This window comes from Cydia pomonella, chromosome 20 (genome assembly GCF_033807575.1).
Source record: "Cydia pomonella isolate Wapato2018A chromosome 20, ilCydPomo1, whole genome shotgun sequence".
Classification (NCBI taxonomy): domain Eukaryota; kingdom Metazoa; phylum Arthropoda; class Insecta; order Lepidoptera; family Tortricidae; genus Cydia; species Cydia pomonella.
This window is the reverse complement of record NC_084722.1, coordinates 8796167-8821998: the sequence shown is the minus strand read 5'-3', so window position 1 is coordinate 8821998 and position 25832 is coordinate 8796167. Positions and strand designations below refer to the sequence as shown.

At 37.1% G+C, this 25832-nt stretch overlaps 1 protein-coding gene across 4 annotated transcripts in view; it reads right to left on the bottom strand.

Annotated features, from left to right (window-relative positions):
* Positions 1-1201: 1201 nt before the first annotated feature.
* The window catches only part of LOC133529162 (zinc finger CCCH domain-containing protein 13), a 115712-nt gene continuing 91081 nt past the window's right edge, over positions 1202-25832 (bottom strand). The window contains exons 6-8 of one of the 4 annotated variants that reach the window (XM_061866807.1): positions 24588-24862; positions 23741-23980; positions 1202-5148 (exon numbers count right to left, since the gene is read on the bottom strand). In XM_061866807.1, the coding sequence (XP_061722791.1) occupies positions 3959-5148; positions 23741-23980; positions 24588-24862 (1705 nt within the window). In that variant the 3' untranslated portion in view covers positions 1202-3958. The remainder of the gene's footprint in view (positions 5149-23740; positions 23981-24587; positions 24863-25832) is intronic. The other 3 variants (XM_061866808.1, XM_061866809.1, XM_061866811.1) reach the window with 3 other exon arrangements.

Here is a 25832-nt window from a genome sequence, read left to right as displayed (position 1 = left end):
GGCATACTTTGGTCCTTATCTGAACTGATTACAAAGCATCCACATCATTAGAACATATTTTACAGTACATATGGTGCTATTTTCCCGCACGCGTGGGTATTTCACTCACTTTCCGTGCATAGGTATGTAGAAACTTTAAAGAGCCATATGTACTGTAAAACGTTGTACGATACACGTGCGAATAGGTTATTCGCAACTCGTGTCGATTTAAAACACTCCGTTCGGTCATGTTTTAATTTATCACCACTGGTTGCGAATTTCCTATTTTCTGCACTTGTATCGTAAATAACTATTTTAGTGTAGTGTATCAAACTAGGGTCACAGACCCTTATGAATCAGTTATTTTGTGTGATTTCGTCACACCCGTTTTTCTGACTGACGCATTTCAATAGCCGATCTTGTAATATCATGATGACGGTCAATAGACCCAAAGTCCAGAGTGACTTTTTATTGGCTTCCTGCTTGCCGCCCGCTTGCCGTTTTACTACTGGCGTGCTTCTGGCCCTTTCCCCGACTCAGCGCCACGTAGTTTGCAGCTGCGCTGAACTCAGCGCCGATCAGAAAAGTCGGCGCCTACCACCTCGGCACCGTCAGGGGAGTACTCTGGCTACGAACGACTTGCGGAATCCGATCCTTATATAAAGTATTGGCGCGAACCACGTTATTATACCCATTTTTACCAACTGAGCTGGTTGTGGTAATAAACATTTTGACCGTTCTTCTGCCTCCTCATTTAGAATTCCTCATACCTAAAGAGACGTTCTAGTTTGTGACCGATGATTTAAATCCAATTTTCTTTCTTCTATAAGAAAACAAAGTGGATAAAACATGCCGCCCAATTGAAGGATGATTATAATTTCAACATAGCAAGCTTTTTATGATAAGTTAGCAAATCAGATTTATCAGATGTTTGTAGATGTAAACTATCTCTCAATTACTAATTAGAGGTAACCAATGTGCAATGTACCAATGTGACCATACCTTCTATACCATACCTAACTATGTTAACGGCACTAATCATAGGACATTTTATGAGAAAAATTATGAGTATTTTTAACATTTCACCGAAATCTAAAATTTCTACCGCTTTATGCTGTAATACTTGATGTCTAATTCATCCTCCATATTTAATAGCTACTTCAATTGGTTTCAATATTATTAACCAATAATTTGCTTATGGTAATGGTAAATAAAACATACATGGAATTAACTTTATTTATTAATATTTTACAATCATTAAATGTATGGACGGGTCAGATAAACAAGTGATGTGACGTCACTGGAACAATATAGTCTTCTATCTTATGCTTACTTTAACACACGTATATTACAATACAATAATTAACAAGTTTTTGAGATAATATCTCAGTTGTTTAACGTGTCGATATCAAATTAACCTATGCGCGCTAAATGATTGGAAGATTTGTGTTTACTTAAAATTAAATCAATTCGCCATTTTAGGTGCTTAGGTTATTGTGATATCCATGGACACAAGTGTGATATCTAGTCATTGTTTCTGTATGTTTAAGGTAAAGAAAAGCAACGTGTAGCCGAATTTATCCACATGCAAGACACAGGAACACATTTATTATAATCATATTTTAAATGCAAATGAGGTTTTACTGACTGCAATTTTACTGTTTTAGTTAAAGATAAATTATTTTTCAAGTAGGCATATTACAATGCGCTTATGAACGTCAAATAAAGCTACGCCGGCTCTAACGCTTCACCGTTCACCCGAGAAGATTTAAATCCCTCCTAAATTGTAGGAGGGTATCCCAAATTGGGACCAGCAAGAAACTTGGCGTTTTAATACATCGGCACAGAAAATGCTGTAAAATTATCGAACATATACTCAAAAAACAATTGCCCCTCTTTACCTTAAAATACACTTAACATTAAACCTTGGTGTTTCAGTATAATTATGCTTTTAGGGCGTCCGCTAGCTGGCACGGGTGCACGGAGCGGGCGGACGCGCGCGGGTGTCATTGTAGGTAAAAGCCGTCGCACGCGTCCGCGCCAGTTAGCGTTGCTCATACTATTTTTCGTTAAACCGCTCACCTGCTCAGTGCACCCGCGCCACACACGTACACGTTAGACAGATCTTTCTTCAGCGCAGATTTTGTCAAACATTTATGGAGGCAAAATGATAACGTTTAAAAAAAATGCCAATCGAAACTTAAATGAAATGATGTGATTTTTTGTTTCGTTTAGGTTTCCATTGGTGTCTCACTGATATGGAAGAGTGATAGAGCCAAAGCGTTTCGTTGTGAAAGTGATAGCGATTGTCACCTTGGCTAGGCCGGCTGGTCAAGTGTTAGTTTTATAATGTCAGACTTAAAAAAAATTATAAGGTACATTCCATAGTTTTCATACAATGATTTTTATCACATTTAGTCAAATTTTGTAGATAAACTATTTAAAAAAAATTATGATATCGATTACAAAAACATGCTAAAAATCTCATATAATTAATGCAAAATTTGATAATGTCGATATGTTTAGCGATTGGTTGTTTAATAATATAAATGTATTTAAAACTAACTAATAATTGTTATTTATATACAGGAAATATATTATTATTATCATTGTTTTAGTTGTAGCACCAACACATTTTTTATCGTATCGTAAGTGTGTTCATCCTTACTTGTCCTATCATGTAAACAAATACTTCTCGAGATATTATCACACTTTTCTCTTAAAATGATTTATATAATAATTATCACTTAAAATGTTGTTGTATACTTACTTAAAGAAACTCACAAAGTGAAACATGTCGAGCGTGTTCGACTTAAAATACGTGAGTGACCCGTTTTATCATATTTAATAACTCACAAAGTATTGAAATAACTACAGAAAAATATAATTTCTACTAAAATTTTAATCAATAATCTCAGTAACAAACGGATCACCTGATATTACGATGTCTAGATTGTCTATAAATCGTATGGTTGGAACGTCATGTTTGTTTACATGATAAGACACAGTATGAATACACTTGAATAGTACATTATGATACAAGTGTGCTATGGTCGCTCGCTTACAGCTCGCGCGCAATAAGAAAGCCGATGTGTGTAATGACCATAGCACACGCGTTTCATACGACGTTTATCAACACACTTGCCAGGAAATAAGAAACTTTCATATTAATCAAAATTTAGTAATGAAATCAGTATGCAGTCTTGCATCTGTCATATTGCCTGCCGCCCCTCGCCCCGCCGCCGCCCGGCCGGCTCGCCGCGGGCCCCGGCGGCGGGCGGGGCGCCGGCTACCGCCAGTCCACGTTGTAAAATCTACTCGACCAATTTAAGAAGGCTCCGTTTCCATACATATTATTAGCAATCAGTTACCTTCTTAACTCACTTGGATAATATAATGAAAAAGCACGAGTGGTATAATATACTGAAAAAAGCACGCGTGTTTAATATCTAGGATTATAAGCCAAAAATCGGTGGAATAAAAACGCCGTTTTGAGCAAGTGTGTTGAAAAAATCATTGCGATGCAACTTTCGGTATCGGTAAGTATTATAATTTGGTGCAGGCAACTGAGTATTTATAAATAATATTTCAATTCATATCATAGTCTACGAACAATATATTTTAAAATGACTAAAACAACTTCTAAATAGATACCTACATGATTTGTGCCTCCCAGTCTGACGGATAATCCTATCGTTTTTTTCTATAAAGCTGCCTTTCAAGTAATATATATTTAGCACACTGCATGACGAAATACTCTATAAAAAGATATGCGAGTGTCCCTTCTGCATGAAGAAGGGTCTTTCCCACATCTTTTTATAGAGTCTAGGTAAATTTAACAACATCTACAGGCCGCTTAGCTTTACTCGATAAAATCTACCGTCAATTTACTGCACAATACAGTAAATTAACAATAAACAATAATTAAATCTCATTTATTTCCTCAGGTCATAAAAGCACGCTATCCTATTATGGCATTTCAGTAAGGTCTGACTGTTCCGAGGCGGCCGCGCGGGATGGGCTCGGCGTAACTGTGGCGGAACTTCGCGGGCTGCCGGTCCGACAGGTCGCGGTAATCTCGGTAGTCCCTGTCGTAGTAGCGGTCCCTGTCGCCCTCCGCGTACGACTGCCTCTGGTCGTCTAGCAACCGCGAGCGGCTGAATGCCCTTTGCCTGTCACTCCAGTCTCTCCTCCTGTCTTCAATGACTGGCTCAATTATTTCATCCTCGTCTATACGCCGATCTAGTTCCCTCCTCTCCCTGTATCTATCAAAGTCCTCTCTATGCGGCTTTGGTTCGATTCTTTCCAGATAATCCTCAGCTCCGTACTCGAATCGTTTGACGTCGTCACGTTTACGACCGACGCGTGGGAGTCTCTCCACTTCTCTATGCGGTATATCCCTATCTATGTCATGCATCCGATCCGGATCCTTGAACCGCTCTGGCTCTCTGTGAGAACGCTCCAAATCCCGGTGAGAACGATCAGGTTCTCGCCGAGAGCTCAATTCTCTGTGACGCTCCTGCTGCCGCTCGTCTCTCCGTTCTTCCTCAGGGGAAGAAGTCGAGCGACTATTCCTTTCCAACATGCTCCTCCTGATAGCCATGTGCTGTTCTAGTTCCCTGTTGAACCTTTCCCTCTCTAGGTTCTTGAATTTTTCTTTTGCGACTTGGAACCGGTCTTTTGGGGAGGCTTCGGCGAGTTTTAGACTTCCTTCGCTGGCGCCCCTTGTTAGTTTACCGAACCGGCGATCTTCTATTCGATCTATGCTTCGATTAGACGGTTTAGTTTCTGCGGCGTACCGCCGTCTGTAGCTTGGTGCGTCGTCGTATTTCTCTTGTTTTTCTTTGACACGTTCAAGAGACTCGTGGCGGTGGTGGCGGTCGAAGCCGGCCTGGTCACGGAAGGGCGCCAGTTGGTCACGGAACTGGTCGGTGAAGTCGTCATTGAAGCCACGGTCGTATCGGCGCGGAGACAGCGCGCGGCGCGGTGGTGACGCGCGGCGAGGCGGCGACGTACGGCGAGGCGATGTTGCACGACGAGGCGACGGCGCACGATGAGGCGACGCCGTGCGACGCGGCGATGCTGCATGACGAGGCGACGCGGCGCGGCGAGGAGACGCGTCGAAGGCCTCATGCATCATGTATGCCGTACTCTCTGCCCAGTCTTCCTCTGGAAAATGAAAGATAATATTTTTGTACACATAAGACATCCTTACGACGTAATCATGGTCCGGGTACATATACACACACACACATGTGATACATGCGACTTGGCGCCTACACAAAACTAAAGGGTGATAAAAATTATAAAAAACGATTCCTTCGACGAAATGTAGATTCTTGAACCAAAAACAGTGATAAACTTGTCATTGAACTTGTCTTGATATGTGTCGTGCAAACAATAACTGACCCTAATTAAATCAGCTAGTCATGTTTCTTCAATATATTATGTAATTAGCTCACACCTATACATATAATCCAAAGGCCCACTTGTCGTTAATATATGCGGACTACTTAGCTCACATTCTCTGCTACTTGACCCATTGTCACTAAAACGACTCACTTTTTACATTAACGGTAAAACTCCGAAGGCATCTATGAGTAAACTCGTTTCTAAATTCGAATTGACATAGAAAATAACCTGTCGCTCCCACGTGCCTTATTATCAGGCTCCATCATAGTTTTATTTCTATGAGATTCAGGTTTCGTGGCTTTACTGATTAAGTTTATTGTTTTTGCTGTTCCAGTTCTCTTTAGACATTATTGTAAAAATATTGCAAGCCACAATTATCTGGACAAGCGTGTAGAATTAATTGCAGCAAGACAAGGTTACGAAAGTAATTGTTATGATCTGCTCGCCCGCAATGAGAATTTAATTGTTATTGTTTGTCACTAGTCTGGCATGTGCTCACGCTCTTGCCGTTTTATACGTTTTGCGTATAATTGGTAGAGGTATTCAAGTTAATCTTTAGTAATTGCCTACCAATAATGAAAACGTAAACAAAGACACAGCTAATCACTAAGCCCTACCTAATAGACAAAACAGACACTTTTATTGTTTATCCGAGGTCAAGACGCTACAATGAAAACGTCTAAAACAATCGCCATTTTTTCCCCGTTGGGAACAGGGTTCATCTCCCTCATTCCCATGGCACTGACGAAGTGTGTCCCTTTCGCATAGTATTGTTTTTGAGCCTTTGGAGGCGTGGGAAGAGCCTAAATTACCCGTTTGATGGTGTTGCGTAAAAAACACGACTTGCCAATTAAGTTTTGGCTAAACGAGGTACTTCAGTTTATAAAAGGCAGTTTACTATTCTTAGGGCCGAGTTCAATAGCCGAGTCTTTGATGGAAAATTAGGTACATAATGATCTGGCACATTTAGTCTAATATTAAACCCACGCAATTTAGGTTGTACTTTTAAAAGCATTAGGATGCCCAAGCCCTAAAAATAAGTGTATCTGTAGCCTTTCAGGAAAATGTTGGTACAGTTCAGTTTTCCACGCGTTATTAAATAAAACATTAATAAATAAGGACCCAATATGTCTTTCGACATTGAAGCTCGCTTTTAAAACAGAAGAAATAAAGCAATGTTTCGACACAGTAAGCATCTTTCATCGAAATTCGTGCGTTAAAAAAAGCTGCGCAAGATACTGATTCATACTCGTAATTCGAACTTTCATGCGCAAAACAACAGACAAAGATTTCATGAAATGAAGGTAATTATCATTATATTAACAATAGGCGGTGAATTAAAATTAAATAGTCAAGCAATACGAGAACACATATTCTAACGAGTTGTGTTGTGAATGTCGTAAGGCGCGCCATTAGTTTTCAATGGTTGGTATTCGAGTTCACACCATGAAGGTGAAGCAGTGATCTTGAACTATTTGAGAATATTTATATGTATTGTGTTGGTATAAAGAATTAAAATCTCATTGACGTCTTTGTTGCTTTGAACCAAATTGCCTTGGTATTGCAACAAGTGCCGCTTTGTGTGATTTTAATAGCGCTTGTATGTAACTGCAAAAAATAGTGCATCTATTAGGTAGATTCCATACTAAACGGTCCTATGACCTGATCAAAATCACAGTAAATCGTTGTGTGAAGACAGAGCACAATCGTTCCGGAGGTCTTCGAATAGGCCCTCTTTTAGGCGACCCACGTCTTACGACGGCGATGATGATGGGTATGAGCAAAAAAAAGACATTAAAACCCCATAGGTACGTGTTCTTCTCTCACACTGAGCGTGCTCGGGACAGCGGCTATCATGATTATGAATTTTAATGTGTTGTAAGTTTTAACAAAAAAAAAAGTAATCAAAGAACTAAAAATAAACTTTTAGACGCGATTTTCATATTTTAGCTTTTGTGCATACATTGTTACAAATTTTTAAAGTTCGTTTTTAACCAATGTTCGTGATTTTTTTATCGAGCGAAAGTTAAAAAATCTGGATTCGAATAGATTAAATTACTAGAATATCCCTAAAATTGCTGTTTAAATTAATATCCGTATTAAAATCTAAAAAACCGGCACGATTTTTTAATAACTCCGCTTTGAAACTATGGCACCTTTCTTGTGTCCACTTGATATTACGTAATAAATTCAGGCATCGTATAAAAAGATAGTCAAGTGCTGAATAATTGTACCTAATTTTATATTATGAAAATATATGCAGGGGGGTTAAGGTAATACTTTTGCTGATATGCGATATGATTTTTGCTGTTATATATTTGCGGGTATGTGAGTATTAGTAAAGAAATTTTATTATTTATGTAAAAGTAGAAATATCTAAATAAGTTTGGAAATAGTAGCGATCATAACGTAGTGGTATAGTCAAATATTACTACTATATTACGTCTTCTATAAAATTTAATTATGAATAATGTCAATTATATTATATACACGTGACTTTCTTGAACGCACGCATAATGTAAAAATTCCTCACACTTTCAATAATCAACACTCCAGCGAGCATTCAAGTTGTTTTTATAGCCCGCACCGTTCCGCGCGTGACAGTAATTTGTAAAATAATCACAGGTTTGTAATATCTTCCTAGTTTTTGTGCATTCGCTGTAGGCCGATCGAATTTTCAAAATTTGATATGGTTGAAAATAAATAATAAAATAACATTCTTTAATTCAGGCCAATTTGCCCATAGATTGTTGTAGTTTGTTATAAAAACCACATTGTCTTAGGTATTATTATTGGTGGTATTAGGCAAGTAATTTTTTGAGTTGTGTCATTTCACTCGCGTAATCAACAGCACAGAAAATGAGCAACTCATTTTGTGACGCCGTGTGAATGAAACATGAATATGTATGAAACCGAATATAGCAGTAATTGCAATACTCACAGCTCAAAAAGCTACGCTCGTCCGGTTTCACTCTAACATTGATTGGTGCTAACGCAATGCAGTCAGGAGTCGTCTCAAAAGGCATCTCGCCCGCACTTATAGGTGCGCGTGAGATGCCTAATGGCAAGACTCAAGGTGGTATCAAAATAGGAACAAAACCTTATCAAATAGTTAAAACGGAATCAGCCTGCTAGCCATCCGATGGTGTTTTTAGAAATTGATAGTGTCGGTCTCAGATAGTTTCATTGTAGCTTCTTGTCGTCTTCAGTGTACTTACTAAACATTAGTAATTTCCGGGTTTAATTTTTTGTCTCGCCGAGTTCACTAAAAATAGCTTTGCTAATAAAAAAAGTGCGTCGTCCACAAGTATTATTTATACTTGTGGACGACGCACCTTTTTATTATATTTTTGAATTCTATAAAAATCTCCTATTAATTTTACAATTTTTTTAACATTAATGTACCTTTTCATTATTCGTAAACATAGGTAATTGAATTCTATTGTTTTATTGTTGATTTATGTTCTTTTTACATTCTGTTATTCTGCATTCTTCTTCTTGTTTCCAACGAATAAAGTATTATCAATGAACAAACACATTTTATCATTAATAATACTTGAAATTTAAATGAAAAATTCGGATACCTTTCGTCTAACTCATGGTCGTATGGTACCGAAATTTGTTAAGTGTTTGGTTACCTACATTAAATTATTTACACACTCTTTGGTGGTCTGCTATAGGAAAGACGTAGGTATATAAAACTCCATTGCCACCGGCTTGCCCATTTCAAGCGACTGTTAACTTGGTAGGTAGTGAAAATGTATTAAGTGTACAAAAAGCAACAGTCTCAACTTGTTCTACACTGGGTCCAATAAGAGGCCCTTTAATTAATTTATAGCAATATAAGTAACAACAAGGTGTTAAATATTGTGACACTTACTTAGTTTTTTTTTTAAATAATGTTTTAAACACTAATGAACTTAGAGTCATTAGATCCTGACGACGTAACTTTGCGGTGGACAAAGGAGCTAAAATTAAAAACATATTTACGGAATTGTTAACACGCAGCGGAGTCAAGGCTCCAGTCATTAGACACAATCGCTAAACGTGTTTATGCCACTGGGGCCGATTCTAATTAACAATTTGTTATTCTTTTGATCTTGTTCTGATATGACCTTGACACGGCTAGCAGTGCATCTCATGCGCATCAATAAGTGCGAGCGAAACGCCTAACCAACCATACATTGATTAAGATGTGTAAAATCTAAGACAATTTCGTGCTTCGAATTTGACAGGTAAACGAGATGGCGCTGTATAGCTCCATACAATTCAGTGACCACAAAATATATGGCGCGGTACAACGACATCTGTTTTGCATGTCAAACTAAGTAAGTGGTACGTTTTTATCTTAGATTTTACAATTAAATATATTTGCAAATGAAACTACTTTGAGGCGTATGATGCATCTCGCTCGCGCCCATACATTGTTTGTACGAATAATTACGAGCGAAATACAATAGCGAATAATAACAAAATAACATTATTTTGATATCGGAATGTTTACATTCCGAGAATGCGCGATATTGATTCTAACGCGCGCGCGGACTCAAATAGCATAAGCTTGAATTTTCTGATATGAACTATATAAAGGTAATATCAGAACAGGAGCAAAACCTTAATAAATGTTAAATCAGAACTGGCCACACTGGCTCGTGACGGATCAATTTGCTCTAAGGGCGATTCTTGGAACATGTCTGAAGAAAAAAGTGTATAAAAAGCTGCCGGAATTTTGTTTTAATGATGTTAATGTAGCGTTCAATTTGTTAGGAATTTTGATAAGAATCGATGTAATTACGAGTATATTTAATTTTTGTGCACTGTTTACCAATTCAACGGTTACCGACTTAGTTTGGGCACAGATCATATAATACTGGTTTGGGAATGATAAGTTTTATTAGGTCTAAGATCGTGATTTAGAATCACTGACACATAAAATAAAGTTTATGTATGTATGTTCGCGATAAACTCAAAAACTACTGAACGGCTTTTCATGCGGTTTTCACCTATCAACAGAATGATTCTTGAGGAAGGTTTAGGTGTATAATTTGTATTGTACAGACAAGTGGTGGCATTTTAAACAGAGCAGGAAATGGAGTCGTTATTATCTACTAATTTTTATGATTGAATGAATAAATTCAAACTTTATATGATATTTACTTTACTCATAAAATCCATTTCTCTTGCTCTCTCACATTCAATCAATATACTTTTTAACCATATACAACCTTAATTGATTACTGGCCAAAAATGTATAAACTGTAGATACGACAAACAAATTGCGTGCAAGATCCCTTGGATACGAGTAAATCACCCAGAAATTTGAAAGTTCTTTGAAAAATATCTCGACAAAAACAGAAAGCTTCCTGAAGGGACTGCCTTAAGAAGGTATTACCTTGCTAAAATTTATAGTGCAAGAGTTCACAAAATAAGAAATATTTTTTTGGATTCTAACTTATGGCTTGTAGTCTAACGCTTGATGATGTTGGCAACTGCGTGGTAAACGTAATTGTAAAATCACTAGATGATGCATTATAAATACCATATTTACATTATTTACTAGCATGTAAAGTTGTCAAACTTGTAAACGCTAAAACAATTGCATCTGTAGTTGACGAGAGTTAAAATTTTTTGTGGCAGGACAACTTCTACGAAAATTTAAATATTTTTTTGATATTCTGTACTGATAGTGCTGCGTACATGATTGCAGATGGCAAAATTTAAAAGAAAAACTACAGAAAAGTAAAGCACGTAACTTGCTTAGCTCATGGGTTACACAGAGTCGCAGAACAGGTACGGTCGGATCATAAATTAGTGAATTCTGTGATATCAAATGTCAAGAAAAATTTCTTAAAGACACCCCATCGCGTTCTGTTTTTTAAGGACCACGCTACAAATGTGCCTTTACCGCCAGAACCTATAATAACTAGATGGGGCACCTGGTTAAATACTTGTATTAACTACGATAAACATTTTGATGTTATTCGAAACATCGTAATGCAGTTGAACACAAACGAGCCCATTGCTATAAAAAAAGCTCAAGCACTGTTTAGGAATGGAAATTTAAGAGACGAGTTTAATTTTATAAAAGAATCTTACCAAATTATATGAATCAATAGAGAAGTCAGAATGTATAAAAATTCCAATAGATGAAAGTTTTCTGAGAATAGACATAGTAAGGAGTACATTAAGCTTGAACGGAAGTGACACATAGAAATCCGGATGTCGATATCATCAGAGTTAGGTTTACCCTAAAACTTGCAACGCATCAGTAGATGTTGAACGATCATTTTAGGCACACAAATGGGTTTTTAATAAATTAAGAAACAAATTTACCCCCAAGAACATGGAGCAAGTTGCAATAATTCATTCATTTTACAACATGCACACCAATTTAAGTGAGCACGATGAGGAGGATTTTGAATCCTATATCCCAGTCGGCATTTGCAATTAGGTAAACATCGCAGTACTTAGATAAGTACTATAATTTGTAACTACATATTATTTTTCTTAATTATGTAGGTATAATTATTTTTGACATACCAGCTACGTGAGTTTCCCGGTGATAAATATGTAGTATTAATGTAGGTACATGATTTGATTATTTTTTATGTAGCCAATTAATGATTGTCCCATTTCTGGGTAATGGCAGGCCCTCGTTTTTTCTCTAGATTATAGCTCAAATTTTCAATTCCTTTTTCTACCGCCTTTGCCCCTACTTATATTCAGACATTAAAAAAAAATATTTTTAGTCTTAAAACTTTGGCACTACTTGAATAAGAATTAAAAAGTGTAATAAATATGTTTTCAAAAAAATCATGTAATCGTTAATCATTTAATCATAAAATGCACCTAGGCGACTCCATTGCCCGCTCTGTTCAAAATGCCACCACTTGCCCGTACGCTAATAATTTGTTAAGGTTTTATTTATTGCACAATACATGAAGAGTACAAATGGCGGACTTAATGCCAGAAGGCATTCTCTACCAGTCAACTCTACAAAACGAAGGTTTTGTGTCGCTAGTGGAATAATATAACTTAGTTTAATCATAAAGCAGTAGTTGGTTCTAAGACGTATTATTATTGTATTAGATACCTTTTTAGGGTTCCGTAGCCAAATGGCATAAAACGGAACCCTTATAGTTTCACCATGTCCGTCTGTCTGTCTGTCTGTCCGAGGCTTTGCTCCGTGGTCGTTAGTGCTAGAAAGCTGAAATTTGGCATGGATATATAAATCAATAAAGCCGACAAAGTCGTACAATAAAATTTAAAAAAATTTTTTTTAGGGTTCCTCCCCTACACGTAAAGTGGGGGTGAATTTTTTTTTTCGCTTCAACCCTAGAGTGTGGGGTATCGTTGGAAAGGTCTTTCAAAACGAATAGGGGTTTTCAAGAAACATTTTTTGATAAAGTGAATCTATTCGGAGATAATCGCTCCGAAAGAAAAAAAAAATGTGTCCCCCCCCTCTAACTTTTGAACCATAGGTCTAAAAAATATGAAAATAATCGTGGAAGTAGAGCTTAAGAAAGACATTAAATGAAAACTATAGCGGACATGATCAGTTTAGCTGTTTTTGAGTTATCGCAAAAAGTTTTCCCTTCATAGTAAAAAGACTTATTTTAATTAGGTACTGATTATGCAAATTTGCCTATTTGTTTAACTCAGGTGAAAGGTACCGTTTCATCCCTTGGTTAACAATTTACTATACTTTAAGTTCCAGTTTAGCTTATTGTGACGGAAGAGTAACTACGGAACCCTACACTGAGCGTGGCCCGACATGCTCTTGGCCGGTTATTCTGAATTCATTTGGGTTTTAATTTGACCACATATTAAGTCAAATCAAATATTGTTACCAAATATTTCGACACCACTAAACAACTAAAGTTTACCGGATTTTTACATAAATATATTATATAAAATTCTAGTGGAAATATTATATGTGTTGCGTACGATGCACGGATGTGTCCACAAGATTATATAATGACACTTCGAGGTGCATTTAAAATAAACAATAAGTTTGTGCCATGTCTTTCTCGAAATACGTGTTTTTTGTTTTTATGCGTTTCTACTACACACATACCTCCTTTTGTTTGTTTATCGTTATAGATACCTAAAATACCTGATTATTAAAGACTTAGAATATGAAAACATTAAAGCTAATCGCATCGCACAAAGCTAATACATATATTAAATTTAAAAAAAGTATTATTATTACTTAATAAATGTAAAATATTCAAAGATTTTGTGAAATAAGTATTTATATGTACTTACATATAAATACTTATTTCACAAAATCTTTGAATATTTTACATACTACTTACTAAACAACATCATGCTAGTTCATTACAAGCTTTTACATATTTAACTTGCCGTATAGTAAAGTCAGTGTGGGTAAAAACTTGAAAGCCAAATTTAACCCCCTTCCCGATTTCCGATTGAGCTGAAGTTTTGCATTTTGTATATGTGTAAGAGCTGATCCTGATGTCCATCATCACGATGGACACAGGAGGTGGCCATGGGATCTCTGTGACAAAACATCGCAAACTAATTATATTTGGGATTGTTACAATTGTCTAGATGAGTATTAGATGCCCGTGGAAAAAAAAGTACAGTCAACTTTAAAAGCTTGTATCAAAAATTAAACTTAGAACTAAAACTTACTTCTGATTAATTGCAAACTCTACCTAATCTATCTAACATTAAACAACGTTTATATGTATTATAAATAAAACCTTCGAAAAGCAAATAATATATTATAATATTATAAAAATCAATAAAACTAGATACCTACGTTAAACATCTGATTTGACCTTAACTTTAGTAATAAAAACATAATAATGCAAAATCACAATTATATATTGCAAATTGCAAAGTTAATCATTCAAATGTATTGACCAATCACAATTTAAAGTGACATTGGTATGCAAAATGCATGCCGAGCTGAGTTTATTGTACTTATGGTTTATAAATATTTATAATACCGCATTTGTACATGAGTATTGGCAGTATGCATTACGAAATGATATTCTAATATAAGTAATATATCATTGTTGCATTTGGACGTAGGCATTCGTAAAATGTTTAAAGGTTTAAATATACCTATGCTGAAGACCGCATTTAAGTAAATACCTACCAGCGATACAATAGACTTTGACTCTACTTATCGACCGAATCGATTCCGCTCGTGTCAAATCGTTTCTGTCGCGTCCAATTGTGAAGATATGTTTATTTAATAATTTTTAAGAAAAAAAAAACCGACTTCAATCAGGGAGACCGGTGAAAGGACGATTATTGTTGATTTTGGATTTCATACAATGAAATTAAAAAGACAGCGTCCTACGCCTAATTATGTAGAAAAGGAGGTAACATTTTTTTTGTCACTGCACCCACTTTGACACATTCCAGATTTGCCCTATGGTTGACTGGTAAGATACCCGCAATAGGGTATTCAACTGTATTTAAGATAAATTATTTCACACCATGCATGAAATAAACCACCAGATAATTATTAAAAAAACTAAATAGGATAGAAATATAAAAATATGCCTTGAAAACCTAACTGCTTGACAAACATGCAAAGAGAACAAATTGCTAAACGTGAACTATGCATAATTGAAGATTTCCGTTCTGTTCATCATCAGCAGTTTCACTTCATCAAATGTCACTTCTACAAATGTAAATACTTGATTTGTTGATGAAAATACTAAGATCACTATATAATGCCTTTAACATTTGAGGAGTTCCCTCGATTCCTCATGGACCCCATCGTCAGAACTCGAACTTGACAAAAAATTGTCTTGAAAATTTGCTTAACAAACACAGCGAAGAGGACAAATCTGATCTCCATTCTGATCATCATCAGCAGTTCCACTTCATCAAATGTCACTTTTTTTAAATGTAAATGCTTGATTTGTTAAAGAAAATACAAAAATCACTATATATATGCCGGTATATGTATGCCTTTAACATTTGAAGAGTTCCCTCGATTCCTCCATCCTCCCATCTCGATCCCATCATCAGAACTGAGTTTTAACAAAAACGGGACCAATCTGTATATTTGGACCCGGGTACGTCCTTAAACTTCGTCTAAAAGAGAGGTATGGGCATTGTGAATGTCGTCTCGCTTTGTGTGGTAGGGCACAGCCAGTGGATGTCATTCCAGATTTAGAGCAGAGCCCAACTGGAGAAGTACCTCCACCTTACAAAAAACAGCAGCCAAATAACACTAGACCCTACTCATAGTGTTGTGTTCCTGCCGGTGAGTAAGGTTGCCAGAGCTCAATGAGGGGGGGCGGGTTTAGGGTCGGCAACGCGCATGTAACTCCTCTGGAGTTGCAGGCGTACATAGGCTACGGATACTGCTTACCATCAGGCGGGCCGTATGCTTGTTTGCCACCGACGTAGTATAAAAAAATATATATATAAATTCAAACCAAAAAATAATTTTCAAAATCGGTTATGAAATGACGGAGTTATGGAGTAACAAACATTAAAAAAAAAACATACAACCGAATTGATAATCTCCTCCTTTTGAAATCTTGAAGTCGGTTAAAGATATAAATTATCACCAATAGGATCGATTATACGGCATTTGCAGATTTAATCAAGGATGGGTGATGGGTGAGCATCATACTATTATATAAGAGGCACAGCCCACCCAGTCCAAATGGAAAACCATTCCAATGGAGAGCCATTTACGCATATGAATTCATGTTTTAAATTCAAGGACGTATTGAAATAAATATGAAAAGATCTGAGACCACGGTATGCGATGAAAACAACCACAATACAGTTCTGATGCAAACAGAACAAGTGAGCGGCGGGTCACGATGGGTGACGCCATCGGTTTAAAAATATTGCTTTTCCACATTAAGAGCCCTTAATCCTTGGAGCGTTCTCCGATTTCACGAAATAACGCTCGATAGATGGCGTTGGCGCTCGGTACGCGAGCGCCGGCAACGCGACGCGCGTTTCAATGCAGACTAGAATAATCTTGATAGTTTTCAATATAATTTCAAGCAACATTAATTTTAGTGTCATATGATATCATATGGGCACTCTTTATTTTATTGTATATGCACAGTAGTTTTTTTTATGTACACTACTACTAAGTGTACAGACTACAGAGTGTACTATAACCCTTGCTCTTTATTCTGTCTCTTTCACACCAATGGAAAATGAAGAAGTTAGTAAATGACTGCAGGTATAAATAAAGTATATTAGTGCGATAGAGAGACAGATAGTGTTTCCTTGTCGTATCGTAAACGTTTGGCATGTTGGCTACGCACCCATGCTGCCCAGCCAAGATGCCAATCGTTTGTGCATATTAGTACGAGAGAGAGACAGATAGTGTTTCGTTGTCGTATCGATTGGCATGGTGGCTACGCACCCATGCTGCGTAGTCAAGATGCCAATCGTTTGCGCACATTAGTGCTATAGAGTTTCAGTGTTATTTGAAATCACGTTAGGGTTTGTATTATTATTTTTGACCCGAATGAAGTCCATCCAGGGTCTCATGATGGAATCAGGAGTAGGTCACTAGAACTCCTAATCTACTCATTATAATTCCATCGTATTCGAGCTCAATAGATTTGCCCTGACGAGTACCATCGATCTAAATGAAGTCCAGGGTCTCATGATGGAGTCAGGAGTTGGTCACCAGAACTCCTAATCTACTCATTATAATTCCATCGTGTTTGGGCTCAAAAGATTTGCCCTGACGAGTACCATCGATCTAGATGAAGTCCAGGGTCTCATGATGGAGTCAGGAGTTGGTCACCAGAACTCCTAATCTACTCATTATAATTCCATCGTGTTTGGGCTCAAAGGATTTGCCCTGACGAGTACCATCGATCTAGATGAAGTCCAGGGTCTCATGATGGAGTCAGGAGTTGGTCACCATAATTCCTAATCTACTCATCATAACTCCATCGTGTTTGGGCTCAATAGATTTGCCCTCACAAGCACCATCAATCTAGATGATGTTCAGGGTCTCATGATGGAGTCAGGAGTTGGTCACTAGAACTCCTAATCTACTCATTATAATTCCATCGTGTTTGGGCTCAAAAGATTTGCCCTGACGAGTACCATCGATTTAGATGAAGTCCAGGGTCTCATGATGGAGTCAGGAGTTGGTCACCATAATTCCTAATATACTCATCATAACTCCATCGTGTTTGGGCTCAATAGATTTGCCCTCACGAGCACCATTAATCTAGATGATGTTCAGGGTCTCATGATGGAGTCAGGAGTTGGTCACTAGAACTCCTAATCTACTCATTATAATTCCATCGTGTTTGGGCTCAAAAGATTTGCCCTGACGAGTACCATCGATCTAGATGAAGTCCAGGGTCTCATGATGGAGTCAGGAGTTGGTCACCAGAACTCGTAATCTATTTATCATAACTCCCTCGTGTTTGGGCTCAATAGATTTACTCCGACAAGCACCATCAAATTACCATTATGATGAATGGATTAGGAATTCTGGTGACCAACTACTGAGTCCATCATGAGACCCTCGACTTAATCTAGATCGATGGTACTCGTCAGGGCAAATCTTTTGAGCCCAAACACGATGGAGTTATGATGAATAGACTAGGAGTTCTGGTGATCAACTCCTGAGTCCATCATGAGACCCTGGACCTGATCTAGATTGATGGTGCTCGTCAGGGCAACTCTATTGAGCCCATACACGATGGAGTTATGATGAGTAGATTAGGAGTTCTGGTGACCAACTCCTGACTCCATCATGAGACCCTGGACCTCATCTAGATCGATGGTGCTCGTCAGGGCAAATATTTTTAGCCCAAACACGTTGGAATTATAATGAGTAGATTAGGAGTTCTAGTGACCAACTCCTGACTCCATCATGAGACCCTGGACTTTATCTAGATTGATGATGCTCGTCAGGGCAAATCTATTGAGCCCAAACACGATGAGGTTATGATGAGTAGTTTAGGAATTCTGGTGACCAACTCCTGACTCCATCATGAGACCCTGGACCTCATCTAGATCGATGGTGTTCATCAGGGCAAATCTATTGAGCCCAAACACGATGGAGTTATGATGAGTAGATTAGGAGTTCTGGTGACCAACTCCTGACTCCATCATGAGACCCTGGACCTCATCTAGATCGATGGTGCTCATCAGGGCAAATCTTTTGAGTCCAAACACGTTGGAATTATAATGAGTAGAGTAGGAGTTCTGGTGACCAACTCCTGACTCCATAATGAGACCCTGGACCTCATCTAGATCGATGGTGCTCATCAGGGCAAATCTTTTGAGCCCAAACACGTTGGAATTATAATGATTAGATTAGGAGTTCTAGTGACCAACTCCTGACTCCATCATGAGACCCTGGACTTTATCTAGATTGATGATGCTCGTCAGGGCAAATCTATTGAGCCCGAACACGATGAGGTTATGATGAGTAGTTTAGGAGTTCTGGTGACCAACTCCTGACTCCATCATGAGACCCTGGGCCTCATCTAGATCGATGGTGTTCATCAGGGCAAATCTATTGAGCCCAAACACGATGGAGTTATGATGAGTAGATTAGGAGTTCTGGTGACCAGCTCCTGACTCCATCATGAGACCCTGGACTTTATCTAGATTGATGATGCTCGTCAGGGCAAATCTATTGAGCCCGAACACGATGAGGTTATGATGAGTAGTTTAGGAGTTCTGGTGACCAACTCCTGACTCCATCATGAGACCCTGGGCCTCATCTAGATCGATGGTGTTCATCAGGGCAAATCTATTGAGCCCAAACACGATGGAGTTATGATGAGTAGATTAGGAGTTCTGGTGACCAGCTCCTGACTCCATCATGAGACCCTGGACCTCATCTAGATTGATGGTGCTCGTCAGGGCAACTCTATTGAGCCCAAACACGATGGAGTTATGATGAGTAGAGTAGGAGTTCTGGTGACCAACTCCTGACTCCATCATGAGACCCTGGACCTCATCTAGATCGATGGTGCTCATCAGGGCAAATCTTTTGAGCCCAAACACGTTGGAATTATAATGATTAGATTAGGAGTTCTAGTGACCAACTCCTGACTCCATCATGAGACCCTGGACTTTATCTAGATTGATGATGCTCGTCAGGGCAAATCTATTGAGCCCGAACACGATGAGGTTATGATGAGTAGATTAGGAGTTCTGGTGACCAGCTCCTGACTCCATCATGAGACCCTGGACCTCATCTAGATTGAAGGTGCTCATCAGGGCAACTCTGTTGAGCCCAAACACGATGGAATTATAATGAGTAGATTAGGAGTTCTAGTGACCAACTCCTGACTCCATCATGAGACCCTGGACCTCATCTAGATCGATGGTGTTCGTCAGGGCAAATCTTTTGAGCCCAAACACGATGGGATTATTTATTAGTAGATTAGGAGTTCTGGGGACCAACTCCTGACTCCATCATGAGAACTTGGACTTCATCCGGGTCAAAAATAATAATGCAAACCCTAACGTAATTTCAAGTGAAAATGCGTTTTTCAGAAAATCGCAGCCAAATAACACTAGACCTTACTCATAGTGTTGTGTTCCTGCCGGTGAGTAAGGTTGCCAGAGCTCAACGAGGGGTGGGAGGGGGTTAGGGTCGGCAACGCGCATGTAACTCCTCTGGAGTTGCAGGCGTACATATGCGGGCCGTACGCTTGTTTGCCACCGACTTAGTATTAAAAAAAAAGTAACACTGAAAATCCATCAATAAGCGAGTCTGTTAGGCATACTGTAAAAAATGAACTTTTATTAAGATTTTCTAATCGCAGTATATAGCACTTCTCGGAACTCCGTAGCTGATTACGATCGCAACGAATGCCTGACAATCGAGCACAGGTCCGTCCTCTAAGCGCGCTCCGCGCGGACTGAGAGCGGGGCGTCGCTGCTGCGTGATTTATACTTGTTTTAAAAAAATATAAATTTACGGCAATGTAGGTCCCATAGTTACGATTTTTTTTTTATAGGTTAACATAAAGTTACAGTTTGCTATAATATTATTTTTAAAGCAAACTATGCGTACAATTTGCGGAAATAAAATATAATAAAACCCTGTTTTCGACAAAAAAATGAAGAAAACTCGGAAGGTATTTTATCAGTTTTTTCAAATGAATCTTCGATTGTTAATCATTCCAGCCCCTCGTACGAGATATGTTGAATCAAATTGTAGTCATTCATGTACCAAATGATTCTTGTTTATAGCAAAATTGAGAACCGAAACGCCACATCTCACTGCAAAATTTGGAAAAGACTCCCAAAAAACCTCATTAAAAAAAAGGTTTAAAAGAGAAAATGAAAATTTGAACTGTTGGAGCCCCTAGTTTAGGAAACGATTATTTAAGTACGTTATCAGTTTTTGAATAAATACTAATAGTTACGTCGTAATCTTGAATGAAAAAGGAAGCATTTTACAAAATACGCTCGTCTGTAGGAATAAGGACTCTTAAGTTGTTTTTTACTTTTTTTGTACTAGGTCTGCAGTGGAATTCGATGTTATAATGGTATTTTGAAATCAAATATCATTTGGTTTTATTGGCATGTGGACCTAAACAATTAAAACATGGCAAAATCATTTGTACCTTGCCTCGTCAACTTTAATTTTATTTATTTTATTATTGTCGGTGCAGTGTGTCCAGGGGGGCTAGCCAAAATGACAATCACTGATAGAAAACGCCAATCTAAACATAAAATAAATGATGTATGTAAATAGTCACGTTACTTTTCGTAGCATCTGTCATAACGATACATATTTTTTTTCGTTTGGCGTTTGTACAATTGTCATTTTGCTTAGGTCTCCGTGGCACTATTCTCATAAATATATATATATATATATATATATATATATATATATATATATGTTACACAATTACATTTCCAAATTTAACAGGAATGTTATTTTATTGAAAACTGTTTGCATTTACGTAAAGGGCTCACATGTCAATGATAGGTTTTAGATATTTACGTTTCCCTCTAAATTTTAATAATTTCTTATCGTATTTCAACAACATGGTCCGTTGGCTTGATTACAATCATTCATATTAGTTTGCACATAAATTACTATTTGGATATACGGAAGCAATATTTTTTATAAAATTACAAAAAAAATACTCATCATCACGTAAGCGTTTAGTTAAAAAATACAAACCGGCCATAGACGATGATGGTATCGTTAGTTAGAAACGTGATTACTATAATAAACGTTCAATTTTTTTATTTAAATGTTAAAATGAACCGCGTAACGATTTGATTCCCCACCGCAGAGCACACAGCCGATCCGATTTAATAAGAAGGATCAACTTTAAAAATGATATGTTGTTTATAATGATATGATGTTTGTGAGAAACAATTTAACCATGTTCAAATGTGTCGAGGTTGCCGGTTGCGGGTAAACAGCTCCGATCCACGGGGAGACTACGCACAATGCCGCGTCGCATGGCACTTTCAGTCAAAAATCCGAGGGTGATAGGGCCAATGTATTAAGAGCGTCGTGACGAAGCATTTGAACGCTAATTGAGAACCATTTTATTGGATTATATTCTGTAAGTAATATATGGAAATGACATTTAATATTATAAATTGTTTTGAATAAATTAGCATTGTTATTTTTTTATTATTTTGTAATGCCGTGTAATTACCTACTTTTTAATTTGACGATCATTACGAGATACCTATATAATATTAGTAGATATATTAGAAAAACCATAATTTGTTATTAGATTATCTTTATGACGTTGTGAAGAATTTATTATGTATTGATTTTTGATGATGACTTGTTATGTGTAATGTTGACCTATATTTCTAGTCCTTTTATACAAAATGATGAAATGATTATATATACAATTGTATATAATCAATTTTTTTTCACGATCATAATACAAATTTATATAGATTAGTTTAATATAATTTATATTGTAATTTCATATTATGAAAGAAAAAAATCTAAATCTGACGAAGGATCAAAGGACGAGGAAGAATTAACGAGAATGTCTTAATTAGGTTGAATTATTTAATCAGATCTGACTGTTTATGCAAAAAAAGATCTAAGTTACGTCGTTGATGTCGTAATTTTTAAAATGCATGATCTTATAAGAAGTTATGATATTTATTTAAAAAATGTTGTGTTAAAAACAACATCTCGAAACAAGGTGAAATGAACAACACCTCTCGTGACAACATGACTCTGAGGACAGGCCACGGTTGTCACTTCGTGATGGCATTACAATCGTAATTGAAACCCGGCATGGCGTTATCGCAACTTCATTTTATTTTTATTATGTCAAGAGTTTTTTATTTCGTTCCCACATAAAACTAAGTTCAATTAGATTACCTACTCGAACATTAGAAACTGGAACCAAATTCGGATCTACATACTATTAAGTAGGTACTTATCATTTACAAATACAACTCAACATGATACAAATCGCACAAATAGATCACGATCTTCCGTGAGTACGAAAGTGAATATTGAATGCTTAATAAAAACAAACCCTATTATTATCACTACGTAATCCAGTCAAGTAGCCAACAGTTACCATTTCAAACCAACCAATTCAAAAGTACTATTCACCATCGACACATCGGTAAGATTGATTTATTACACAAACTATAATTAAGCGTAATATGAAAAGGGAATTAACTTTCAGTTTTGGTTTAACCTTAGCACTGTTTACATAACCAAGGTTAAATTTTAGGGAAACTTCTGAACATCAGAATACTACATGCCTGAATATGAATGATGTTTCGTATTTTTGTCCATTCCAAGAGATTAGGGACTTGATACTATTCTATCCAAAATTATGGTTTGGCTAAGGTATATCATATCAGACAAACTGTTCTTAAGAGATTATTTATATTAGCAGCGGCTTCGTCGTGTAAAGTTGTAAACTGTTGTAAAGCCAATTTGTAGGATTCTGATTTAAGAAAAGATTTTTTAATCAGAATTTGCATGTATTACTACGTATTATTGCCAATTAGAGTGTTCTAACATCTTTGAGGGTATATTCTATAATATATGATGATGGACTTATGATAGCCACGATGAGTAACTACAATATAGTCCGTGTCGTCCACGAGGACGTGCAGATTTGTCAAATCTAACCTTTAAAGACATGATAATACGAGTCAAGGCAGGCGTCGTCGTGAATGGCACGATCTGTTATGTAAAACACACGTGTCATTATCGCTCGTTAAGCGTACTCATACTTTATGTTACTCTACTAGGTACGTTAAATTATAAACGTATGTCATATATTAAACAAAAAGTGCCTAACCCCTGGCGGAGACCGCAAAATAGTAGATAAAATAATTTAATTTTTTCCCTAAAAGTTCTACTTTGTTAACTTACCGCTGGTGCTATGATTGTCGTGCTGCCTCGTGTACTCGTTCCTCTCCGGCGACGGCGCCAGATCGCTCCCGATGCCCGAGCTTCCCCCCGACGACTCCAGCTTGCGCCGCGCGTTCACCCCCACGATGTTCTGGTTCAGGCACCGACGGGTGTCGATGTTGCTCAGGTTCCCTTTCTGCCTGTGCACTGTGTCGTAGTCGCGGGGTGGTAAAAGTATAGGGCTTTTCCCTGAAAAATTGCCTGAAATTTAATATAATTAGCTTTTGTCTCTAGTAAGTTTAAATATGTATTGTTTTGGCAAGAACATGGGCAATGCTTGAAGGCTGTGTACTATTTATCTTTTATAAAAGCGCATTATTATTTAATTTTGGATATTGATATAAAATCGATCTACTGTGATAAATAAAATATTGAAGTACATTTAGAAACATTCTGTAATTAACAATATACCCAAAGCTAAATATATTCCCACATAGAACACCAATAACCAACAAATTATTAGATACCATATCTATTATTACTGTTTAGTGCAGGTTTTGTTCCATTGTGATGAATATAATTAAATATTATCTAAAACTGTTGGATAATACTATATGCTTCTCAAAAATGCAGTGTGTCATATAAAGCCGTATAACGTAAACGTCCCAATATTTAACACCCTAACAACAGGCATCCCCTTATGTCTAACGTTAAAATTTAAGATTGCCAACCTAATGGGATTACAAATCGCGCACTAGGACGTTTACCTTATTCAATATAATAAAATACTTGGTGAATACATACGTGAGTTAACACAACAGTGCAGGCGCAAGCAACTACCTACAAAAAACTGAAAACTGAGACTGACCTAGACCCTTTTTACCTGTAGACAACTTTTGCTTCAACTCTGCAGCCAAACTGTCATACAGGTTAGCCACGCATCTCTCCTCATTGCTCCCAGAGTCAGACTCTCTAGACACCTCACTGCCTAAGGACGAGTCTGGAGGTTTCTTGGATACCGGGAGAGCCCCCCTCATTTGTAGTTTTCGCTCTATATCGGCGAACTTTTTCTGGTTTTCTGGTCGTTCTATCAGAGCTTGGAGGTGTGTGTAGAGCATCTCGGCTGTATGGTCTGAATCACATCTGGGGACAAAATGGGATGATTAGAAAATATATTTATAAAAATAATTTTATTTTTTGTACTGTTAAGGCTTTAGAAAACATAATAATATGGCTAACAATGACTTTTAGATGTATTTCATCTAATCTAAAAATCATTATACCTTATACAATCAGCATAAATAGTAGCGGATAACACCGTGGAATACTTTTTCAAATAAATACTAAATCTTTTCAATTCGCGCTTAAAAGAACCAATTTGCAAAAGCAGAAATTGTTTTTCTTACCGAAACATATATTTTTTGTTAAGCTATTAAAAAAATAGTGGAAACTTTTGACGCGTAATCTAATCCACACGGTTGATGCTAACTGTCCTCATATCATATATCAAATTCTCTAAAATGATTACAATACACCTTTCTAAGTTTGGATATTAAAATGATTTTTGCTTCAGTGAAGAACTGCTTAAAGTAATGAAGCAAGTTGATTAGATGCTCATCTGCCTTACAATGCACATGCATAATCAAATCTTTTTGAAATTTATTACTTAGCTATTATTTCTTTTCGATATCCTAAAACTGGGTCATTGTTACACGAAGCTCTAGGCCGCCTCACCTTTCAAAACAAGCATCAATTGATAAGTTCCGATCTCTTACGTCTGCTACGATTGCCTTCTTATAAGATTTTCGTTATCCCATAGAATTCACATTAAGTATGAAATTATGATTAGTAACATGATCTTATACTTGTATAGCAGGTACATACTTTGGCGCCCGCTATTGCGTCTTAAAACACTGCATGTGTACTACAATACCCTATGTTTAATTGTTTATCCAAAGAACTGAATATTTGTCAATATTTTTTATTTAGACGCACACGCACAGGCCGTAAACATGGACGCAATGTCCATATGTTGATGGATGTGAGTGGTAGTGATATGATTGAAAGTTAGTATATAAGAGATTCTAGTCCATGGGTACTGCCGCAAATTATC